The following is a 19,480-nucleotide window of genomic DNA, read 5'->3' as shown; positions in this document are numbered from 1 at the left end:
ACATGACCTTAACATCTTGATGTCGTAAACGTGGATTTTCACTGCTCCACCGCGTAGCCATTAGGGACACGTAGTACTACCAGTTTTGAGAATGAGTATCAGTTCTAACGTTATGCTTGCAGGACATTAGTGATGTACGTAGATTTGGCTATGAAAACAGTAAGCCTACATCTCACAAGTCTATCCTATGTTGAAACTGAAAAGTATGGTTTTACAGGGTAATCTGAAGATTTTTTACTGTTTTATTACATGTGCACAGGAAAACGTAGGCTATCATCATGGCGCGTGTGCAGATTTTACCTCCCTATGCTGCCTTGCCTTGTATGGTGTTTTATTTTTTAAGATTATTAATGATTACAATTTATCGCATACACTGTACATACTATCCAAAAACGTATTTGTGCCTGTTATTATAAGATTTTTCATGCCACTGTACTATATCTAACAAATTTTGTGTATGTTTGGGAGAAAATATGGTGTAAGATCATCAAGTGCATTTATTTTACATTTTCGTTTCCAACAACAAATGAAGTTGTCTGGCTACGATGAGGCAGGTTTCTTCAGAAATATGCGGTGTGTGTCTAAGTAAAGGGGAAATGTTTTAAACCAGGGTCGTGGTTTAAACGTCTTTACTAATGAAAACCTGTTTTGTTCCAATAACTAATATGTAATTGGAACAAAACAGTTAAGGCAAAGAAGAGAATTTACCTTTTGTATTCTTTACTAAATAACTGAAAAAATAATTTTTTCCCTCATTGGTTTCCAACATAAAATTTTGCATAAGTGAAGATGTAAATATAATGATTAAAAAGGGACATGTAAGGGAGCATACGGAAGTTCGGTCTATGTATGTGCCTAATTACCGAATATTAAAATTTTCTTTATACACGTAAACAAATATTATGCCATCAGAGTCAACATTCCTATGCAACACTTTTCCGTATTTTACATTTTCGTTTCACCCTACCTTTAGGGTGAAACGAGCGAGCGACCTCACCAAACTCTGGCAGTAAGATATTAAGATACCAGAAAGTGTGTCCGTGTGCCAATGCCTGAAATAAGCAGAGGTACCCTAGGCCTAGTTCGTGCTCTGGCATCAGAGCGTCAAAGTGCGAACTGTACCAAGCTTATTCATGATGGTAACGTCAGCTTAATGAATATGCCACAACACTGATTTACTCGATTATAGAAATGATACTGGCTACGTGGTACAATAATTTTAAGCGGCAAGATGGCTAACTGACACCGTGCTTATCTGAATCTGAGAATGAAGAGCTCGCAGTAAAATGCTGTGTTAGGGAAAATGGGTCTTCTCGTATTTGGAAGATTGTATATATCTGCAAGTAGACCTGTACCCAGTAGGTTATATGTATCGGGAAGTCTCCCCTTATCCAGGTAATATCTTATTGGTACATGTATCTAAAAGATCTTTGTATACATCCAGAAGTTTGCTTGTATCTATCCTCTTAAGTGTATGTAGTATCCAGAAGGGGGCGTGCACTGGAAATTATAAAAACAGGGGTAACAGGAAAGCAGATCCAGTAAAACACAACTTTTAATAAATTAACACCAAATTTCAGTCATAAAGGACGTGACAATTCAGGCATTCAGGTTTCTCAATCGACCGGCAGTGGTGTGAAAGACTCAAGACCAACTTTCTCGTACATAGCTCGAGAGAACCTGTTGGGAATGTAACAGGATCATTAGAAAAAAGGCATTATTCAAGTTTTAGCGTAAAGTTACAATTTCGTTAGCAGCCATGTACGCACCTAACACGCATATATATATATATATATATATATATATATATATATAAATTTTGGTCCTGTGTTCACGAAAAGTGACTCACCAGGATGAGGAACTGGCTCTGATTTCAGGGTTAAGTGTAGCTTTGTTGACCCCTACAATTAATTAGTACTTAGGTAGCTAGCCGAAAGTAGTGGATGCTAGTCTAAAATGCTTTTTTTGAAAACCAGAATGTAGGTTTTGTCTGGGGGCTGGGGTGTCACTTTACCTTGACTGCATTCTTCATGTCCCCCAACCCTTTTTATTTTCCCTTAGATCTTACCTGTATTCTCTTTGCAATTTGACTTCCGGGTAGACGACTTCTCCTCCTGTCAGAAAACCTGACCAGAATCCGTAGCTGCCCATGGTTACTATGCTGTGGTTGCAGGAAGACAACAGAGCCATGTCGAATGTCGGCGACGTACCTGCCAAAAAGATAATGAAATGAGAGGTCTGAATTAACTACCACTCCGCATGGCTGAGCGAAGTTTAGTCCGTTCCATCAGTAATAAAGTGGAGGCGATTATTAGAATGAAAATTACGTCACCGATGACTGAAATGAAGACCAGTGAGAGCTTCCCGATCCTGCTGAGTCTATCTAGTTGCCCGCAGGCGTGAGCTGTGATGCTCGATGAATCCATTTATTTATCTATTATTCATTGGTATAGTATGTATTCATTATTGTTAGCTGTGATGTACCATTCACCTGTTGGGAAGCTAATACGTAAATAATTAAAAATTATGTATCTGAAGGAGGCAATGGAACCATTTTTGAAAAATCGCCCGAGAGACAAGGAAACGGTTATTTTTGATTTTTTTTTGTTGTCATATGTTACAAAGTTCGTAAATTTCCTACATGACTCACAAATTTTGCGTCCTATTAGCATAACAAGGTTGTATTCTCTCTTCAGGTTTCTTTAGCATGAAATTTGCTGGTCGCATTCCCCAGGTCTATGGAATAAGCGAGCCCTGAGCTTCGCTGTATTAGAAATTATATCTATAGATATCAGAAAATCGAGAAGTTAAGGGTCCACTGTACGGCCAGTGTGTATCTCTGTATTTCTGTACACATCAGGTTATTAAATCGACGTAAGAGCACCGGCTTACCATATTTTCTGATTAAAAACGCCTTTAACGGTGGGTGTGTCAATACTGTAATTGCAGTCCAAGGGGTGTGGCTGTTCATCACAGATTTTCTTGTTTGTTTTCATAAAACACTTCTCATACTTTGTCATTGTTTTCAGTTACAAAACATGCACTGTAGCCATTTGTGTATCTTCCTATCAAACTTTATGTGGGGATTTTTGTTATCATTCATCTTCAAGACTATTAAACTCATGAATGCGAGGTTGCGTTCACTGCAACGCTCTCCAGGTTACCTGGCGAGAACCGGACGTCTGGATGTTTGATAAGCGCCCTTTTTACGAAGTCTTGGTCGTCGGACGCAGCAACGAACACCACCTTTCCTGGAAACTTCGCTCGGTAGTGTTCCAAGGCGCGGTCGAAGTACGAGCTGTCGGGAAGTTTTGCCCCAAACATCATCTGCCAAGAATGAGATCGTGGCTTTTTAGTTTGTTCTCTCTTAGGAAGTGAGCGGAAACTATGCGATATCTGTCTAGAATTTTAAGGTTTTTGCTGATATTGTGAATGAAAGGGCTTATAAAAATAGACATAGGTTATCCCTATAATTCGGCTGTTACTGCAACTACTGGGGTGAAATAGTTTCTAATGGGTCCTTTTAATTCAAAGAATGCTGTTAGATCACGATAAGAAAACTACGTTTTGGAACTCAAAAAATGAACATTTCAAAAGCTACTTTAATATTTCACTTGTAGGAAGGTAATAATTCATGATTTTTTTTGTTTATTATTTAAATTGATTTAAATGCTCCTCTTTTCCATCCTGTACTTTAGAATCCTGATAAGAAGAGTTTTGTTCCATAAGATAATAAGAAAGTAATAATCCTGTCTGTGAATAGGTGCGATTTATAACAAAACTAAATGACTGATCGAGAAATAGATTCAAATGCTCCATGGGGGCCGGGGTGGTAGTAGTACAGTAGTAGAGAACCTCACCTTTGCATGTTTGAGGTAGTCGGTCCTCCTGATGTGAAACCCAACAAACACTTGATCCGCATGACTGGCACCACTCGCGTTCTTTCGGATAGTGTCGAAAAATTCTCGCACCTGGGAATATTTAAAAAGCTATTTTCCTTTTTTTTTTTAGGAATTATAGTGACAGGGTTTGGATTCCATAATGATGAATAACGAGGGGAAGTTGCGGAAAATATGCTTTAATTCCCCCGCTTAGTAAAATTACCAAGATTTAGTGACATTTGCAAGCGATACTTGGTTATATTTGGGACTGAAAGCCAGTAGATTAAGCTATTAATTGATGGGTTTTGTTACGAGTGCAATTTATGATCTACTACGAAAGATTGGTAGGGAGCTAATGCGTTAATATACACAGAAATTTAGACAAGTACATGATTTCTTCGCTTAAATTACTCCTAAAAGAAATGGTCTTGTCGCTAACTAATGATATTCATTTCATATAGGCGATCAGCTCCCATGGCGTATCCAAAGAAAATGGTCAGCCACACACCGGGCAGGTAGAGAAACAAGAGGGACAGGCCAAAAACTCCATCGCTTTTACCTTGGTGTTGATTTCATCATGAAAAGTGAATTCTCGTTTCAGCTCTTTCTTGAACTTGTGAAATAACTGAATTTCAAAGGCATACTCTGACGGAGAGAAAAACAAAAGACGGGTGAGTCTTGATGCCAAAGCATCAAGATGTTTTGTTTTCTTCAGTCAGACATTTGTGATAGGACGGGGGTTGGGAGGCGCAGTAAGCAACACTTTAAAATTCCTGTTTAATGCATCAGAAGAGTAATTTGCTTTTTTATTTACCCAGATGATAAACATTGTACTGTTAACATTTTGATCTGAATCTGAATAGGTCTAGCATAATTCAGTGTTCGTAATACAATGATTAAGTTTTATCATTTAAGTTAGGCGAGCTATAGTAATCATAACGGGATTAACAATGAGATGCCATATTCGAAGCCTTGGTGATCCTAGTGTGACATTTAACCATTATTAATCAGAAATTTAACTGGACAAAGATAATTGGTCATTGTGATATCAATATAACATTTAAATGTCAGGGTTAAGTATCCATATTGATAGTCACCTAGACGTTGAAATTTAGTGGCACAAATGTAGACATATAAAATCTCAAAGTTCAATCATGTGAAATTTAACCATGATGACCATCGTGATGGTAATCTAATGTATAACTCAACAGGGTTTACTGACCAACCAGCGGAGTCAAGCCAGTGAATTTCGCCCTGATAGGGAAAACAACATTGAAACAACACTGAAGAAAAACTGACCTCGCAAGACAAACTTTCCGGGGCCGAAGAGACCAGAAGCGGCTAGTTCAATGGGGGCGTAGTTGTACAGACTCCCGAAAGTGCCCATTCCCTTCCACTCGGATGTGTTGAAGGTCCCTGGCATAAAAGGTAAGTGTTATAGGACTAGGGCTGTTTGTTTAAATTTCAACCTGATCACTGGGTAAAAATTCCAGACCAACCCCCTTCCACTTCGTTGTGTTGCTAATAACATTCCCTTATTTTGTACGTCACAAATAATGTTTTTAATTTTAACTGCATACACAATACCATATCTCATACATGTTACCGGTAACATTTTAGCATTTTATTTCATACACGAAATGGCATTACCGTTTTAAAATAGGTACATATTACCAATAAAGGATTTTTTAATGCCGTAAACACTGCCAGTTATATTTATATTGTCCCTATGAAGTATGTACACTCGGCAAGGAAAGTGAGGATACAGTTTTTTTAAATATTCGGACATATGTTGCTCAATAATGCGACATCTGGCAACTTTAGAAAGAGGAGCTTCCGTCTTATTGTGTTTGTTTTTTTGCTTGACTCCTATAACTTTCAATCATAGTCTACGATAATGAAATCATTGATACTTAAAATGCAGTAGTAAGTTTTACAGTATTCATTCAAGTTGTTTTGCAGCGACAGTTCTGAGCAAAATAAACATTTTTCTAAACATAACTTACCAAGCAATCTTACACAAATGAATTTATGACACCACATTGAACGGAATGCTAACATAATCGGAAACGCGATCTTCCATAATGAAATCAAGAGTTAAATTTGAGCAATGTCCAACGAAAACGAATGCATTGAACAAAAGAAGAGAGAGAGAGAGAGAGAGAGATGAGAGAGAGAGAGAGGGAGAGAGAGTCTGCTGTTGTGTCAGCCTGTTGTGTACTGTAGCTAATTTCATTATTTTTCTTTTAGAGAATGAGGCCTTGTATGTAAAGTATGTTTTAGCAATGGAGAGAGAGAGAGAGAGAGAGAGAGAGAGAGAGAGAGAGAGTTTCATTAGAGCTTTTTTTTTTTTTTAGAGATTGAGCAATACTATATTGTATAGTATGTTTTAGTAATGGAGAGAGAGAGAGAGAGAGAGAGAGAGAGAGAGAGAGAGAGAGAGAGAGAGAGAGAGAGAGAGAAGAGAAATATGGCAACGTCAAAAACATCCAGTTACTTGTGTTTTTCCCCAAGCCCTGCCTGCCCTCACATCATAGAGAAATTTCAGATTTAAACAGATTTAGGTCAACCTACCTAGGTGTCACAACGTTTACTGCCATTAATTCCAGCTGGCTTTTAACACCGTGAAATACAAACATGAATGTGTAAATTAAAGAAATTCTCATTACCTCGTATGATGATGCAATAATAAGCCTGTTCATAACGGAAAAACGAGTAAATATTGCCGTTCTGATGAATAGTAGTACACCGAGATATCCACACTACTATCTTTTAGATCTCTATGAACGAAGTCATCTGGGAAATTCTGATTACTTCGGACATGGCTGTGTTTTTAAATATCTGAACGTTTTGTTTTGTAGATTTAATGTATATATATATAATTTGCATTGTATTTCCATATTCTAGAGTAAATTTACCGAGATTATGTGTTTTCTGTTAGAAAAAATTAAAATTCGATGAACGAAATCTAATGAAAACTGTATCTTCTCTTTTCTTGCGAATGTACATCTTGTCAGAAATACTACCACTTTTAATTATATGTATAAATTACAAAGAATATTGACATTTAATGTCGTATGTGTATGATACCAACTTCTAGGTCCCATTTTGAGGCACTAGATTTCTTAGGCAATATACTTGCCTGGGAAATCTGGAAGAGACAGATGATGGAAGTCTCTCAGTCGATCCTTCATAGTGCCGAGCACGACCACCGTCGCGTTGTAGATGTGACGTAGGGCAAACAACGTTGCATATTAAAAATGCTGTTGCAGTTTCAGCTCCAAGGATAGTGAAAAAACAAAGAGGTAATCACCTCTCTCTCTCTCCGCCAAGTGTCGTTGTACGTGATTCTAGCTGCAGGTGGCACCACCGTCGTCTCAGTTCCCGTTCGCCTTGTGAATTAATCAGTGTTGACGTCGATTACTTCTTGTAGTATTTTGGGAGAAGGTGGTGTTCACTTCAAGATGGAATGAATAAATGGTAACATTTGTCTTCATAGATCTTGCCTAAGGGCGATGGTCGTTGGTTTGGAAGAGGGACAGTGATGTCTATTCAAGCCTGCTGAGTCGCGTTAATTGTTACGAGATGGGACGGGGGCTGGGAGGGCTATGGAAGTATAAACTTGTGGAATGGGAAAATATGTTTATGGGCTGCAGCTAAAAGGGACGCTTAAAGTTAACATGCAAGCACCCTGTGAATTGCTGCATAATAAGTATAATTTGGACGACGGCAAAGGGCCCTGAAGGGAAAACTTTATTCATCTTCTCTTTAACTACATAGTATAGTTAAAATCTCTTTATAAAACTACCACGACAATTTGAATCATATGCATAGACACACTGCAGCAGTTTTTAGATCTTAATATAGTAAGAAAGCGTGATGTAGGGAATTAGACTAATGCCAGTTTACCTCAGCAAGGCTTGGAGATAGCTCCGGAAGGCGAGGCAGATTTCCCAAAGCCTCCTTCATCAAGGACTTCAAGCTGCTTCTGCCCTTAATTCTGGCTAGTTTTGCAATGACGTTGACCAAGTCCTCGACGCGAAACCATCGCCAAGTGCAACCATGCTTTCGATTATTTGAAAGTCAAATAAAAATCCTACGAAAAAGTGTCACGCCTCGGTGGGCAGCTGATTCCTGGTCGTTATTTGAAGAAGAATTCCCACCTTCTGGATTTTGGTGTTGCAGAGCTGTCATCATGTCATTATAGTTGGGGATACGTGACTGATCGCTCCAGTCTGTTTTGCTTTGGAGGAGGGGCCTCTTGCGCAGTATCCGATGCATGCTCCAGCCACTGAACACTGAAAAATGGCAAAGGAAGGTTACGAGCTGTTATCTTTTGGTTGTTCAGAATAAACAGCCGTGAGAATGTAAATTTACAATGCAGATACTTATAAGCTACCACAAAACAATGAACAATTAATTATGGAGGAAAGAATGTTATGAGGCAAAGTAAACTCCAAGGGGAGTCTCAATCTCTCTCAATGTCTCTCTCTCTGAGGCTCTCTTCAGATATATATATATATATATATATATATATATAACTCCTCGATACTTATATTATATAATATCCATGTATACATTATATATATACTATATGAATGTCCTATATACAGTATATATATATGATAAAAAAATCACAGTAGATGTATATACAGAAATGTCAACAGTGTATATTGCGTATGTACAAGGGACTTAAAACGGCGCAGTGCAAGATATTTAGCTTTTAATTTAAAACGTTCTAAATCTAACTACACGCAAGGAAAGGCCAAGGGCGTTAACAAGAATTACTAACACGCTTCAGTTCCTCCCCCATTTTACAGAAAGAAATCTCCGAGCATTTATGCAGAGTTTTAAAAATATTAAACATTGACCTGATTTAATTAATAAAAGTGTTCATTCGTATAATTATATTCCTGAATTTAAAAGGTTTTCAAATACTTGGATACATTTTGTTGTTATATTAATTATTACCAACAACATATTTGAATTGTCGCACTCAGGTATACAAAAAAGGTCATTATATTTTTACCCAGTTCTGATTGGATAGGACCACTGCCTGATTTATTAACAGTACAAAATAATAATTTCTGTTGCAAACTAATAATCACAGGCTAACATTTCATAAAAGTAATAAACTTATGTTGCTGCATTCTTCAGGAAAAACGTTACATTTATATTCAATATTTTCAAAGCCCTGGTCTTTAATCCCATTCAGCACAAGATGTTCAGAGGGAATTTAAAAAAGAAAAACTAAAAGATATAGGTGGTTATTAATTCTTAGTGGTCCAGGAGGAGGATCCAGGGCGGGAAATCCACATCAAAAGAAATTAGTTATTAGAAGATGAAAAATAATGACAAAATAATAAATTGAAAATATAACATAATAACATAAATGAAATATAAAAATGATGGAAAAAATCTATTATAGAAATAATATTTTGAGAAAAATAATAATAATTCTTAATGAACAAATGGATTGTTATTTCTTAGAACAGTTATTTATCCAAACATAATTTCTACTTCATTAAATATATCATATATCATTCAAGATAGAATAAGCTTAACTAATATATATGGCTATATATATTTAGTGTGTCCATACTGTGTCTAATATGACAACATTAAACTTTTTGACAATCTTATTTAACCACAGTGATACAGTAACATTTTATCAATTCTAGGACACCTGTAACAAGTATAACTGTCTTTATGGAATTAAAAGTTTTCTTTGCAGAGAATTGAAGATGTATACACAATCTAAAACCTTTTTTTTTAAAGTTATAGAAAACTATCTCTTTTTTTTTCCTTTAAAGAAAATGTCTCCTTCATATCATCGTTAAGCCTTCTCTCTCTCTCTCTCTCTCTCTCTCTCTCATAAAATACATGGAACTACTCCCCCTTACTCAGCTCTCCTTCAATCAACATTAAACATTCTTTCTCTCTCTCTCTCTCTCTCTCTCTCTCTCTCATAAAATACATGCTTATCCCCAAAGCCAGGTCCTTCAAACTAGATGATTATGGCTAACTCAGTCTTTATCTCAAATCTCTCTTTCTTGAACTTTTCTCCAAATTATCAAGCATCCGGATCTTGATTCTTTCATAATGTGGAATCTCTCTGTGTCTCTCTCTCTCTCTCTCTCTTCCTAAAAAAACAAATTGGACCCAGTTTTAATGAGGTCCTAAAAATTTACTAATTCCGAAATCAGTGTATGTGAACACAAACATATTAAGTAACTTTCAAATAGTAAACCTCAGTACGTGGATCTAAATAATGGGAGGGAACCATTATTGAGGAACAGATATATAGAGGACTATACAGGAAGAGCATATTTACAGGCATTTTAAGAGGAAGGGACAAGACGCCACCTAATTGAAAGGTCCGTTTTTTATCATTAAAAAAAATTAATATGACTAAAAATAATGTAAACAAACTAAAATAAAAAAAAAAAAATATCAAGATGGATTTCTATCACTGAGGGACTTGTGACAACTGGACGCGTGACCCCAGAGGGCCTCTGGTAAAAAAGTTCATTCTTCCTCTGGTTGATTCTCATGTAACTGCCCATCAGTTGAATCCCGTAAATAAAGGGCACAAAATCTGGATGTGCAGCAATTATCGAAATAATGGCCCAAAACCCTTTAACCTCTTTTTCTCTATTTTTTTTCACAAATTCGACAGAAAACCACCTTTGGGATAATTTGGCCTTGGTTGGTTCTTGTAAAATAGGTAATTAACAGTTGTCCTGAATATTATTAGCAAACAGTCCAATATTTGAATATTATTAAATTTTACCAGAACCAATTAATCTTAACTAAAACTTTCATTACAATTTTCTGTTTTAAAACATTATTTTCAGATCAAAATTTTTTAAAACATTGCTCCAGTTCTCCATAACTGTATCAGCTGAACCTTGCATATTCTTTCGTAAAGTACAACAAGTTCTTGGTGGTGGTGGTGATGATAAAACAAGAATATAACATAATAAAAACGCAGAGCCTTTTCCATAGGTCTCTGAGCAAGGTTAAATACACTCAATGAGTCCAGCCGTTCATTTCCTGATTCATCAAAACACAGATAGAACTGATGTAATCTCTCTCTCTCTCTCTCTCTCTCTCTCTCTCAAAAATGCTTGAAATGTTTCCAATTATTTTCATCATCTGTTAAACTGTCTATCTGTCTGTCTGTTGTTACAAACTGATCAGTGACATAAACCTTGAGGTCAACTCCCAGTTGCAGATGCATATCTCTCTCTTGAATCAACTCTTAGCTTAAAATTTTGACATTAAATCATCCTGAAGGCCTGAACAAATGGCACAAATATTTAAACAATTAAAATTTATAAATACACACAATGAAAATATTTATATATATATTCATGGCATGAAGAGAACCACTTTTATAACATCCTAACATCTTACATATACATAGCACACACACTTGCCCTAAGATTGCTTTTATAAAAACTATTCTATTGTAAATCTAGAACATTCTGACCTTTAAATCCCAGACTTCATTAAATGGGAAGTTCATTGCTTTAAATAAAATAAAAAATTAAAACCAACATGAAATCCCTTGCCTTAGAAAAGACTAAAACAATGACCCTTAGGTGTACCTTGAACTTGTGGAAGACGTAGAATTGTAAGAGACATTAAAATCTGTAACCTTTAACTGTATTGTCAACAAAGAGGCAATTCTTAGCTTATTCTGGTTAATCTTGCCGCCGATAATGCTTTTTAAGTTCTAATGATTCACTGATGACATCATACAGAGTGGTGTCAATGTCTTGCCCAGGCGTGGGCGCCAGAGGCCTCAGCGTGATATGAGCGTTGTTTTGGGAGGAGGTCATTGTCATTTGATAATGTTCACTGGTTTACTAAGCCTTATTTCTATATCTTGTAATCAAATTGCGATAGTTTTACTACACGAAGCAGTAATTATTCGAACCGTCAATATCATGCTGCCGTTTATTCATATGTTTATAATCTATAATTTATTATTTTTCTTTATTTTTAAATAGTGATAATAATCAGATTATTAGTACACTACAATGAATTCTCCCATAACAATCAAGTAACATTTTTTCAGGTATATTTCATGTGTTTTATAATGTCAGATGATAAAAAGACGCTCTGTAAAATCAGTTAGTCATTTTGCGTAATTTTCAATCTTTGATCACGTAGACGCGAGACGAACAGTTGCGTCAAGGTCCATAGATTAATCTATAGACCTCAGAGTAAAAGAAGGTTTTTCACTTACCTGATGAAAACGTATTATCGAAAGAAGAGATTTTAGCGTGAATATATAATTTGCCAAACCAACAGATAACGTTCCAAAATCACGATTGAATAGAGAAAAATTGCACAAACCCACTATAAATGACGAGATAAAATAAGTTATCAAAATTTGAGCTTAACAGTCCATTTGGATGGCACTATTTTTATTTAGTTTCATGACGCTTCTAATCAGCGAAGGTTTAATTTAATCACTTTTATCCGCTGGTCGAATTAGCTTGTAATGCATTTTTCAAATTTATGTTAAGCACTAATTTTATACACTATTTTTATTAGTCAACTTAAACTCCTCTGTAATTCCTGAATTACATCAGATTCAAATTATGAGTAGAATTTTAAAAGGGCTAAAATGATATAGTCAACGTGGTTTAAATATATCTCTATATATATATATATATATATATATATATATATATATATATATATATATATATATATATATATATATATATATTATATATATATATATATATATATATATATATATATATATATATCACAAATTTTTAAAAGTACTTTGACTAATGTATCCAGCTAGTTAGTTTGCATGAAAACCTTGAAGGCTTGTAGCTGTTAAACCACACAGAAGTCTTTAATGCAAATTCAGTTCCTGATTTATGAGTTAAATTTCAATTCTATATTCAGTGACTTTCAATACTTTAATTAATTTTATTTTCATGACATTCTGGTTAAAGAATAATGATTATAATAAGAAGGATAACTGAGTAATAATAATGTTGATAAGCCTGGTTATTCGATCTGGGAAAATAAGCCTTGCTCCGGGCTTAACTCTGTTCTCGGACAGCGATGACCACTAAGAAAAATTAACTGTCAGATGTAAACTTATGACAAACATGGAGCAGGGCATGCAACATCATCCGAGAAAGTCAAGGAGAAAGTCATTAGGACACAATTAAGAAGCTGACAAATGGAAAGACACCTGGATTTCAAGGGATTACTTGTGATTTGCTGCAGCCAAAGGGAGAGTGGTGCTACTGATAAGCAGCGATGTTTGTCAGGTCTGTAAACACTGTGCCTGGGTAAGGAAATTGTTCCAGCGGAATTTATAAAGGTAAAACTGATAGTGCGTCGTGAGTGTAAGAAGTTACATGGGTAATGCTAGTTTGGGTTTAATTTGGACGACTGTTCTGAATATTTTGATTGAGAAAGTTAGTCAGATGATAAAAAAAGTATAAGAGAAGAAAAGTGCAGTTTAATAAACGAAATATAACATGTATAGGTTCAAATATATGTTATGTAACAATTATGGAAGAAGCTTGAAAATGAATGGAAAAAGCAGCAAGTCTTTTATATGTAACAAGAAAGAATTATGATCGAATCGATAGAGAGAGGCCATGAGGAGGGTGCTGAGGGTGTCTGATATATAGAAGAAAATTTGCCGAGTTCCATCAGAATGTTTTAGAACACACAGATTGGAGAGTACCTGGTTAGGTGTAAAAGGGGGTCTTAGACAATGTATTATGTGATTTTTTTATTCATATTTAACACCCATAACATGGGTGTTAAATATATTATTTGTCATTATAGAGAAAGATAGTAGATGTCTGTGGAAAGGTGTTATTGTGACTTTATTATGTGGAATGGTTAATGTATGGCAAATTAAGCAAACTCCTTGAGATATCAAGTTCAAACACTTCGAGAAAATTGTTGGCAACTTCATATATTAGGTTAACGAAGGGAAGCGTAAAGTAAGGAGGGTAATTGGAAACCAGGAAAATGGAGCAAAGAATGTTCATATAGATGATGGAATAATGGAAACTGTTTATTCGAAAAAAATATGCATGAAATACGACACTCATGTCTTTCTTGTGTTTTCAGCCTCCCGTCTCATAGTTCTCATCAAAGTACACTAGGTCTGGGTCCTCCAACCCTTCTGTTGCCAAGATACCCATATTACAATGTCAAGTAGTTTTCTTGGTGGGGCTGTATGAAGTATAAATATAAATAAAAAAATATATATAATATATATATATATATGTAACAAGGACAGAATTAACACTTTTTGAAAGTGTGGTCGTAACGTGCTCTAACGATCTTTCTTCAGGAAAAAGGCGTATGAAGGTTCGACCATGATAACATGCATTTTTCTCTCTCTCTCTCTCTCTCACTGTATCGCCTCTCTCTCTCTCACCGTGTATCGCCTCTCTCTCTCTCTCATCGTTTTCATCGTTTTCCGAAGTTCACCCACCCGAATCTCACTCATTCTCATTCTCAAATCAATTAAATGGACTATTTAAAGAAAACGCAATAGTTTCTACAAAAAATAGGTTTATTATTCAAATAACCCAACAAGAAATGAATAAAACAAAACAAAGATTAAAATGCATAATAAATGAAATATCAGAGTCAGATAACTAAACTCTGAACTGCAAAACACTTCTGATTAAAGAAGTCTCACTATAGCTAATAGCTGAAAAATATCCAAACTCACACATACTCCCCAAATCAATAACTAAAGTCATGTCAAAAAAAAAAAACAGTCTACCACATGTTATTCGAACCACACTGTCCACACTCTGTCCACAGACATCTGTCGGAAGAATTAAACATGATAGAAAACTCCCAAAATATATGAAATGCAAAAACACAATAATGGAAAGTGTAAAATGCATAGCCAAGATATGGCAAACGTAACATAACAAAATAATAATATAAAAAGAGGTATGAATATTCATATTAAATCTCCACACCATTTCAAAAGTTCATAATGATTAGAAAATCATGGTAAAAATCACAAGTTCAATTTCCTCCCATAAAAACAGAGATTTCAAACTCTACCTTATCTGCCGATTCAAAGCCTGGATCCTCTCCAAAGCTACGTCTAGACAACTGCAGTTCTATCACGTTAATGAACGATCAAACTCACTTTTTAGGGCAGATTTTGGCGTAATCTAGATCAAATTAACGCACGTACTCACGAATATACATAACACTTCGGAAGATCACCTGACTGGCAATATTGCTGAGGTTCTCAAAGAATCAAACTTTGCTGAACACAAAGATTTTACATCGAGTCTCTCGACCTAGTTCCATCTGACTCAAAAATTCTTTCATCACATCTTAAAGCATTGAAGCTATGAAATGCATATATGTAATCCTTTGCAATTGTAGCAGCCATATTTTCTGAAATAGGAGCTCGGCCACCACATAAGAGCGTCTCACTCTCATAACGGCAAACTAAAACAAAAGCATATGTATAAAACATAACAAATAGAAGCTTGCTCTAATTAGCAATGTCTCACTGCACTGAAGCTTTAAGGACTGCTCTCATGACGCACTTCCAAAGTCACTGGGGTTGTGTTCTTAGAGCCTTTACATGTAATCTTACAAACAATCAATAAGCTTTACTACTCCCACAACAAGAATTATCAGTAAAATAGCTATTAAGACAATTAAAATTGTCGGCATAATATATTCCTGATACTAGAACATCACGGAATCGTCAATGTCTTCCAACGGTGGAACAGTCATTGCACCTTGGTTGTAAGTACCTCCACTACCAAATGCTCGTTATGCATGATGGCGCATAATTATCTTCTCGGAACTGTTGAATACAGCACGGCTAAGTACGAGAAAGTCCGTAGACAGGGCATTCTGCAGCATCAAACAGCTTGGATCCTTGAAGAACGAATGATGTCGACTTGTTGCTCTGGCACATCATTGTAACTGCATCTTTGCAAAAACACGGCAGTTAAGAGTACTGCAATTGGACTCGATGTGGTAATCTCGCAGGAACTGTCTAAAGTCACATTCTGTCGGAGTCTGTCCACAGAACTAATGATAACTCACAACCACCCACAGACACAACTCATAACTGGAAAATACTGCTGTCACACACACTTCTCTCTAACTAAAGTACAACTCCGTCTTATAATCAACTCCCGGACCTTGATGTTGATCTCCCAAAATGAACATGGTCTCTAATCCATCCCATGTCACTACTGAGTCTCCCAAAACACTCGAAAAGGTCTAATAACAAAAAAGGTTTCATGTTACTGAACCAAACAAAACTACTAATGCAAAAGTCAAACACTCACAATGTGAACTAATTCCAAGTTTGTATCTCAGAATATCTACAGTCAACTCACTATTAAGCACAACAACTCTGGAACTCACTCATAAAAAAAATTCTATCAACAAAAAAAAATACTCTATCTTGTCAAACACCAAAAGGTATCATATCTCGTAAAAGACATGAAAGTTCTACTCTGGTTAGCAAATATTTCGCAACACCTGACTAACTCTCAACAAAATAGCAATTGACGTAATGGCAATCGCTCCATGATCTTAACAACTACAACTACTCACAATGCAGCTCTCTTCATTTAAAAAAGAAACTGAAAAAAACCAAACACTCAAATATGATCTCCCAACCCGAAAAAAAAAGATCAGACTTGTTCGGTCCGATATACTAAGTACCTCCCAAAAAAATAAATCTAAACAACACAGACATTGCGTCAGATGACAAAACTCATCATAACACAATAACACACTAACACACACGGGTCAAATCTCGTATGAAATTAGCCCATGTCTCAATTCCTAAATCATTCGAAAACAAATGATTAAGAACTTCAACATCCAAAATGAACAAAGACAAAAAAAAATAAATAAAATCATATATATACAAAACATCAACCCCATTTATCCCTCTAACTATATACAAACGTTCCATTACATGACTATATACAAATGTTCCATTACATCCCAACTTTCTTTAACTGAAATATGGGTCAATTTCATTTACTCCAGTGTTTACATCTTTAACTACAAATCTATTCCCTTTTTATCTCTACAATCTCAAAGGGTCCAAGTGGAGAACTTCGGACTTAAATTTATAATTCAGATCATTCGAACATTCACTTTAACAAACACTCTATCACCCATCGAAAAGCTACTCCCCTCGATTTCGCGTTACTTTTCTCTACCATTGCACGAACTAAGTTCAAGTTCTTTACTGATACGTGCAAATCTTTCTCTCGCTGTATTTATCAATGAAGTGACCATAACATCACCCTGAACACACTCTGGTAACAAATCAAAAGGTCCTTTCAAGTTGTATCCATACAAAGCTTCTGCTGGAGATATCTTAATTGTGTCATTCATCATAGTATTGATACTATATCGCACTTCATCCAAAGATCTGTCCCAATGTGTCGGGGGACCTCCCACCGTCATGCCAAAGCTTCGATTACTTTCGATTCGCCCTCTCCCACAACCCATTCGCTTCAGGTCTATACGGGATTATAGATACTTTCTTTATCCCCAACAAATTAGCAAGACCGTCTAAAGTCTTATTAATAAACTCCCTACCATTGTCTGTGATCAGACACTCCAGGAACACCATATCGACAAATTATCCCCTTAAAGAACGCTATAGCAACTTCCTCCAGCTGATTTGTACTTCAGTGGGAAAATCTCGACAAAGCGAGTCAACTCGTCAGCAACTACTAATAAATGTCTATAACCATAAGCGGACTCTGAGAAGTTACCCAGAATATCCATATGCACTCTCTGAAACGGCCTATGTGGTACGGGATATGAACCCAAACGACACGACACCGTCGTCGCTGGCTTATTCGCATTGCAAATGGCGCACTTCTTCACAAAGGCTTCTACTGCGGAAAACATATTTTCCAAAAGAACTTTGACCTGACGTTTTCATACGTCTTGTCTACACCTAAATGAGGAGAACCAAATTTACAATGTACAATGTCTAGAACTTGTGGTACTAGACTCTCTGGCACGATGATTTGTGTAATCTCACCCATGCTTCGAGTACTTCAGTTATACTTAACTTTTCTCACCAATAAATTATTCTCCAACTCTAGACCAGAAAAGGCAACATACCCTTTCTTCGGTGAAACTCCCTTAGAAATGCCTTAGCATCTGACAACAATTTTATCTTCATCTTGCTTTTGTTCCAGCAAGCCTATGTCCCAAGTGACATTTTCACCCGTAATATAACACACTGCATTACTCTCACTATCACAAATAACAATCTCTCCCGAGACTGCCGACTCACTATTTCTCCCCGAAGTATGCACTGTAGGAACGTGTATGTCCTCTACATGCGATCTCTCAGAACTACTAGTATCAGAGACATTAGACACCAAATGTTTACTCTCTTCTCCCACAGGATTCGGTGTGCCTCATCCTCGACTGGAAAATATCTGCTCAATGCATCTGCAACCACATTATGCTTACCTTCAATGTATTTGAGGTTTGCATCAAAATCTCTCAATGTTAGGAACCAACGTGCTCTTTTGGGCGACAAATTTGGCTTGATTAAAAGCTCTAACAACGGTTGATGATCTGTAAAAATCTCAACTTTATTTCCAACAACAACATCTTAAAATGAACAAGGCTAGAGACGACTGCGAAAGCCTCCTTGTCCACAACTGACATCAGCCTTTCGTTACTACCACGCGTTTTGAACTTTCTGCTATAAAAAGCAATTGGTGTAATTTCCCTCAAATTTCTGCATCAAACACGCACCTATACCTTCCTGACTCGCGTCAGTCACTAAGGTGAACGGTTGACTAAAATCTGGAAACTTCAAAAACTGGTGGGTTCACCAAAAGCGTTCTTAAGCTTCTCAAAAGCTAATTGTTGACTATCACCCCAAACAAACTTAACGTCTTCTTGTAACAAATCTGTCAATGGAGACGCTATTGTAGAAAAAATTCCGCACAAAACGGCGAAAAAACCCGACATACCTAGGAACGAACGAATCTGTTTCCTGGTTTTGGGAACTGGAAAATTCACAATGGCTTTAACTTTCTCATCATTCACTCTGGCTCCCTCTTTAGAGATAACATGACCTAAATAGACAATTTTTCTCTTCAGAAACTCACATTTGGCCAATTTGACCTTTAACTCCAGCGAACCGTAATCGCTTGAGGACTTCTTTAACACCTTTAGATGTTCTTCAATTGTATCTGTGCATATGAGAATGTCATCCATGTACACAAACACCGACTTTACTGTGTTAACCAGTCTAGTAAATGTTATTGGGGACCCTTGTAATCCAAAAGGCATCCCATTAAACTCGTAATGTCCCTTTGGTACCGAAAATGCTGTATATTTACGGCTACTCTCACAAAGGGAACCTGTAAAACCCTTTGCATAAGATCTATAGATGAATATATATTCTTTGCCACCGATCTCAACAAACAAATCAGGCAAACAAGCTGGGATATCTATCTGGGCATGTTTTTCATTCAATTTACGAAAATCTACACAAACTCTGATACTACCGTCTTTCTTAGGAACTGCAAGCAAAG

General features: G+C 36.3%; 2 protein-coding genes across 3 annotated transcripts in view; one reads left to right on the top strand and one right to left on the bottom strand.

The window, feature by feature from the left end:
* Positions 1-1,539: 1,539 nt before the first annotated feature.
* Positions 1,540-7,131, bottom strand: LOC136844960 (galactoside 2-alpha-L-fucosyltransferase Sec1-like). 2 transcript variants are annotated; one of them, XM_067114382.1, is made up of 7 exons: positions 7,024-7,131; positions 5,181-5,297; positions 4,441-4,526; positions 3,861-3,971; positions 3,165-3,327; positions 2,069-2,210; positions 1,540-1,680 (listed from the first exon to the last, which is right to left on the bottom strand). In XM_067114382.1, exons 1-7 carry the CDS (start codon positions 7,073-7,075, stop codon positions 1,617-1,619), a joined length of 735 nt encoding a protein of 244 aa, XP_066970483.1. In that variant the 5' UTR covers positions 7,076-7,131; the 3' UTR covers positions 1,540-1,616. The 2 variants fall into 2 exon arrangements, with proteins under 2 accessions (XP_066970483.1, XP_066970484.1); XM_067114383.1 differs by lacking the exon at positions 4,441-4,526.
* Positions 5,172-19,480, top strand: part of RfC3 (replication factor C subunit RfC3) — a 70,410-nt gene continuing 56,101 nt past the window's right edge. The window contains exon 1 of the mRNA XM_067114381.1: positions 5,172-5,309. The gene's annotated coding sequence lies outside the window, so the exon portion shown is untranslated. The remainder of the gene's footprint in view (positions 5,310-19,480) is intronic.

This window comes from Macrobrachium rosenbergii, chromosome 13 (assembly GCF_040412425.1).
Source record: "Macrobrachium rosenbergii isolate ZJJX-2024 chromosome 13, ASM4041242v1, whole genome shotgun sequence".
Taxonomy (NCBI): domain Eukaryota; kingdom Metazoa; phylum Arthropoda; class Malacostraca; order Decapoda; family Palaemonidae; genus Macrobrachium; species Macrobrachium rosenbergii.
This window is presented reverse-complemented; position numbering and strand designations above follow the sequence as displayed.

What these genes read in the sequence shown, in the direction of transcription:
- LOC136844960 (XM_067114382.1), bottom strand. Translation starts at nt 7,075, where the DNA reads ATGAAGGATCGACTGAGAGACTTCCATCATCTGTCTCTTCCAGATTTC. An exon ending in CGGAAAGTTTGTCTTGCGAG is followed by an intron (nt 4,527 to 5,180) that starts GTCAGTTTTTCT and finishes TCTCTCCGTCAG; the next exon opens with AGTATGCCTTTGAAATTCAG. An exon ending in AAATTGCAAAGAGAATACAG is followed by an intron (nt 1,681 to 2,068) that starts GTAAGATCTAAG and finishes CATTCCCAACAG; the next exon opens with GTTCTCTCGAGCTATGTACG.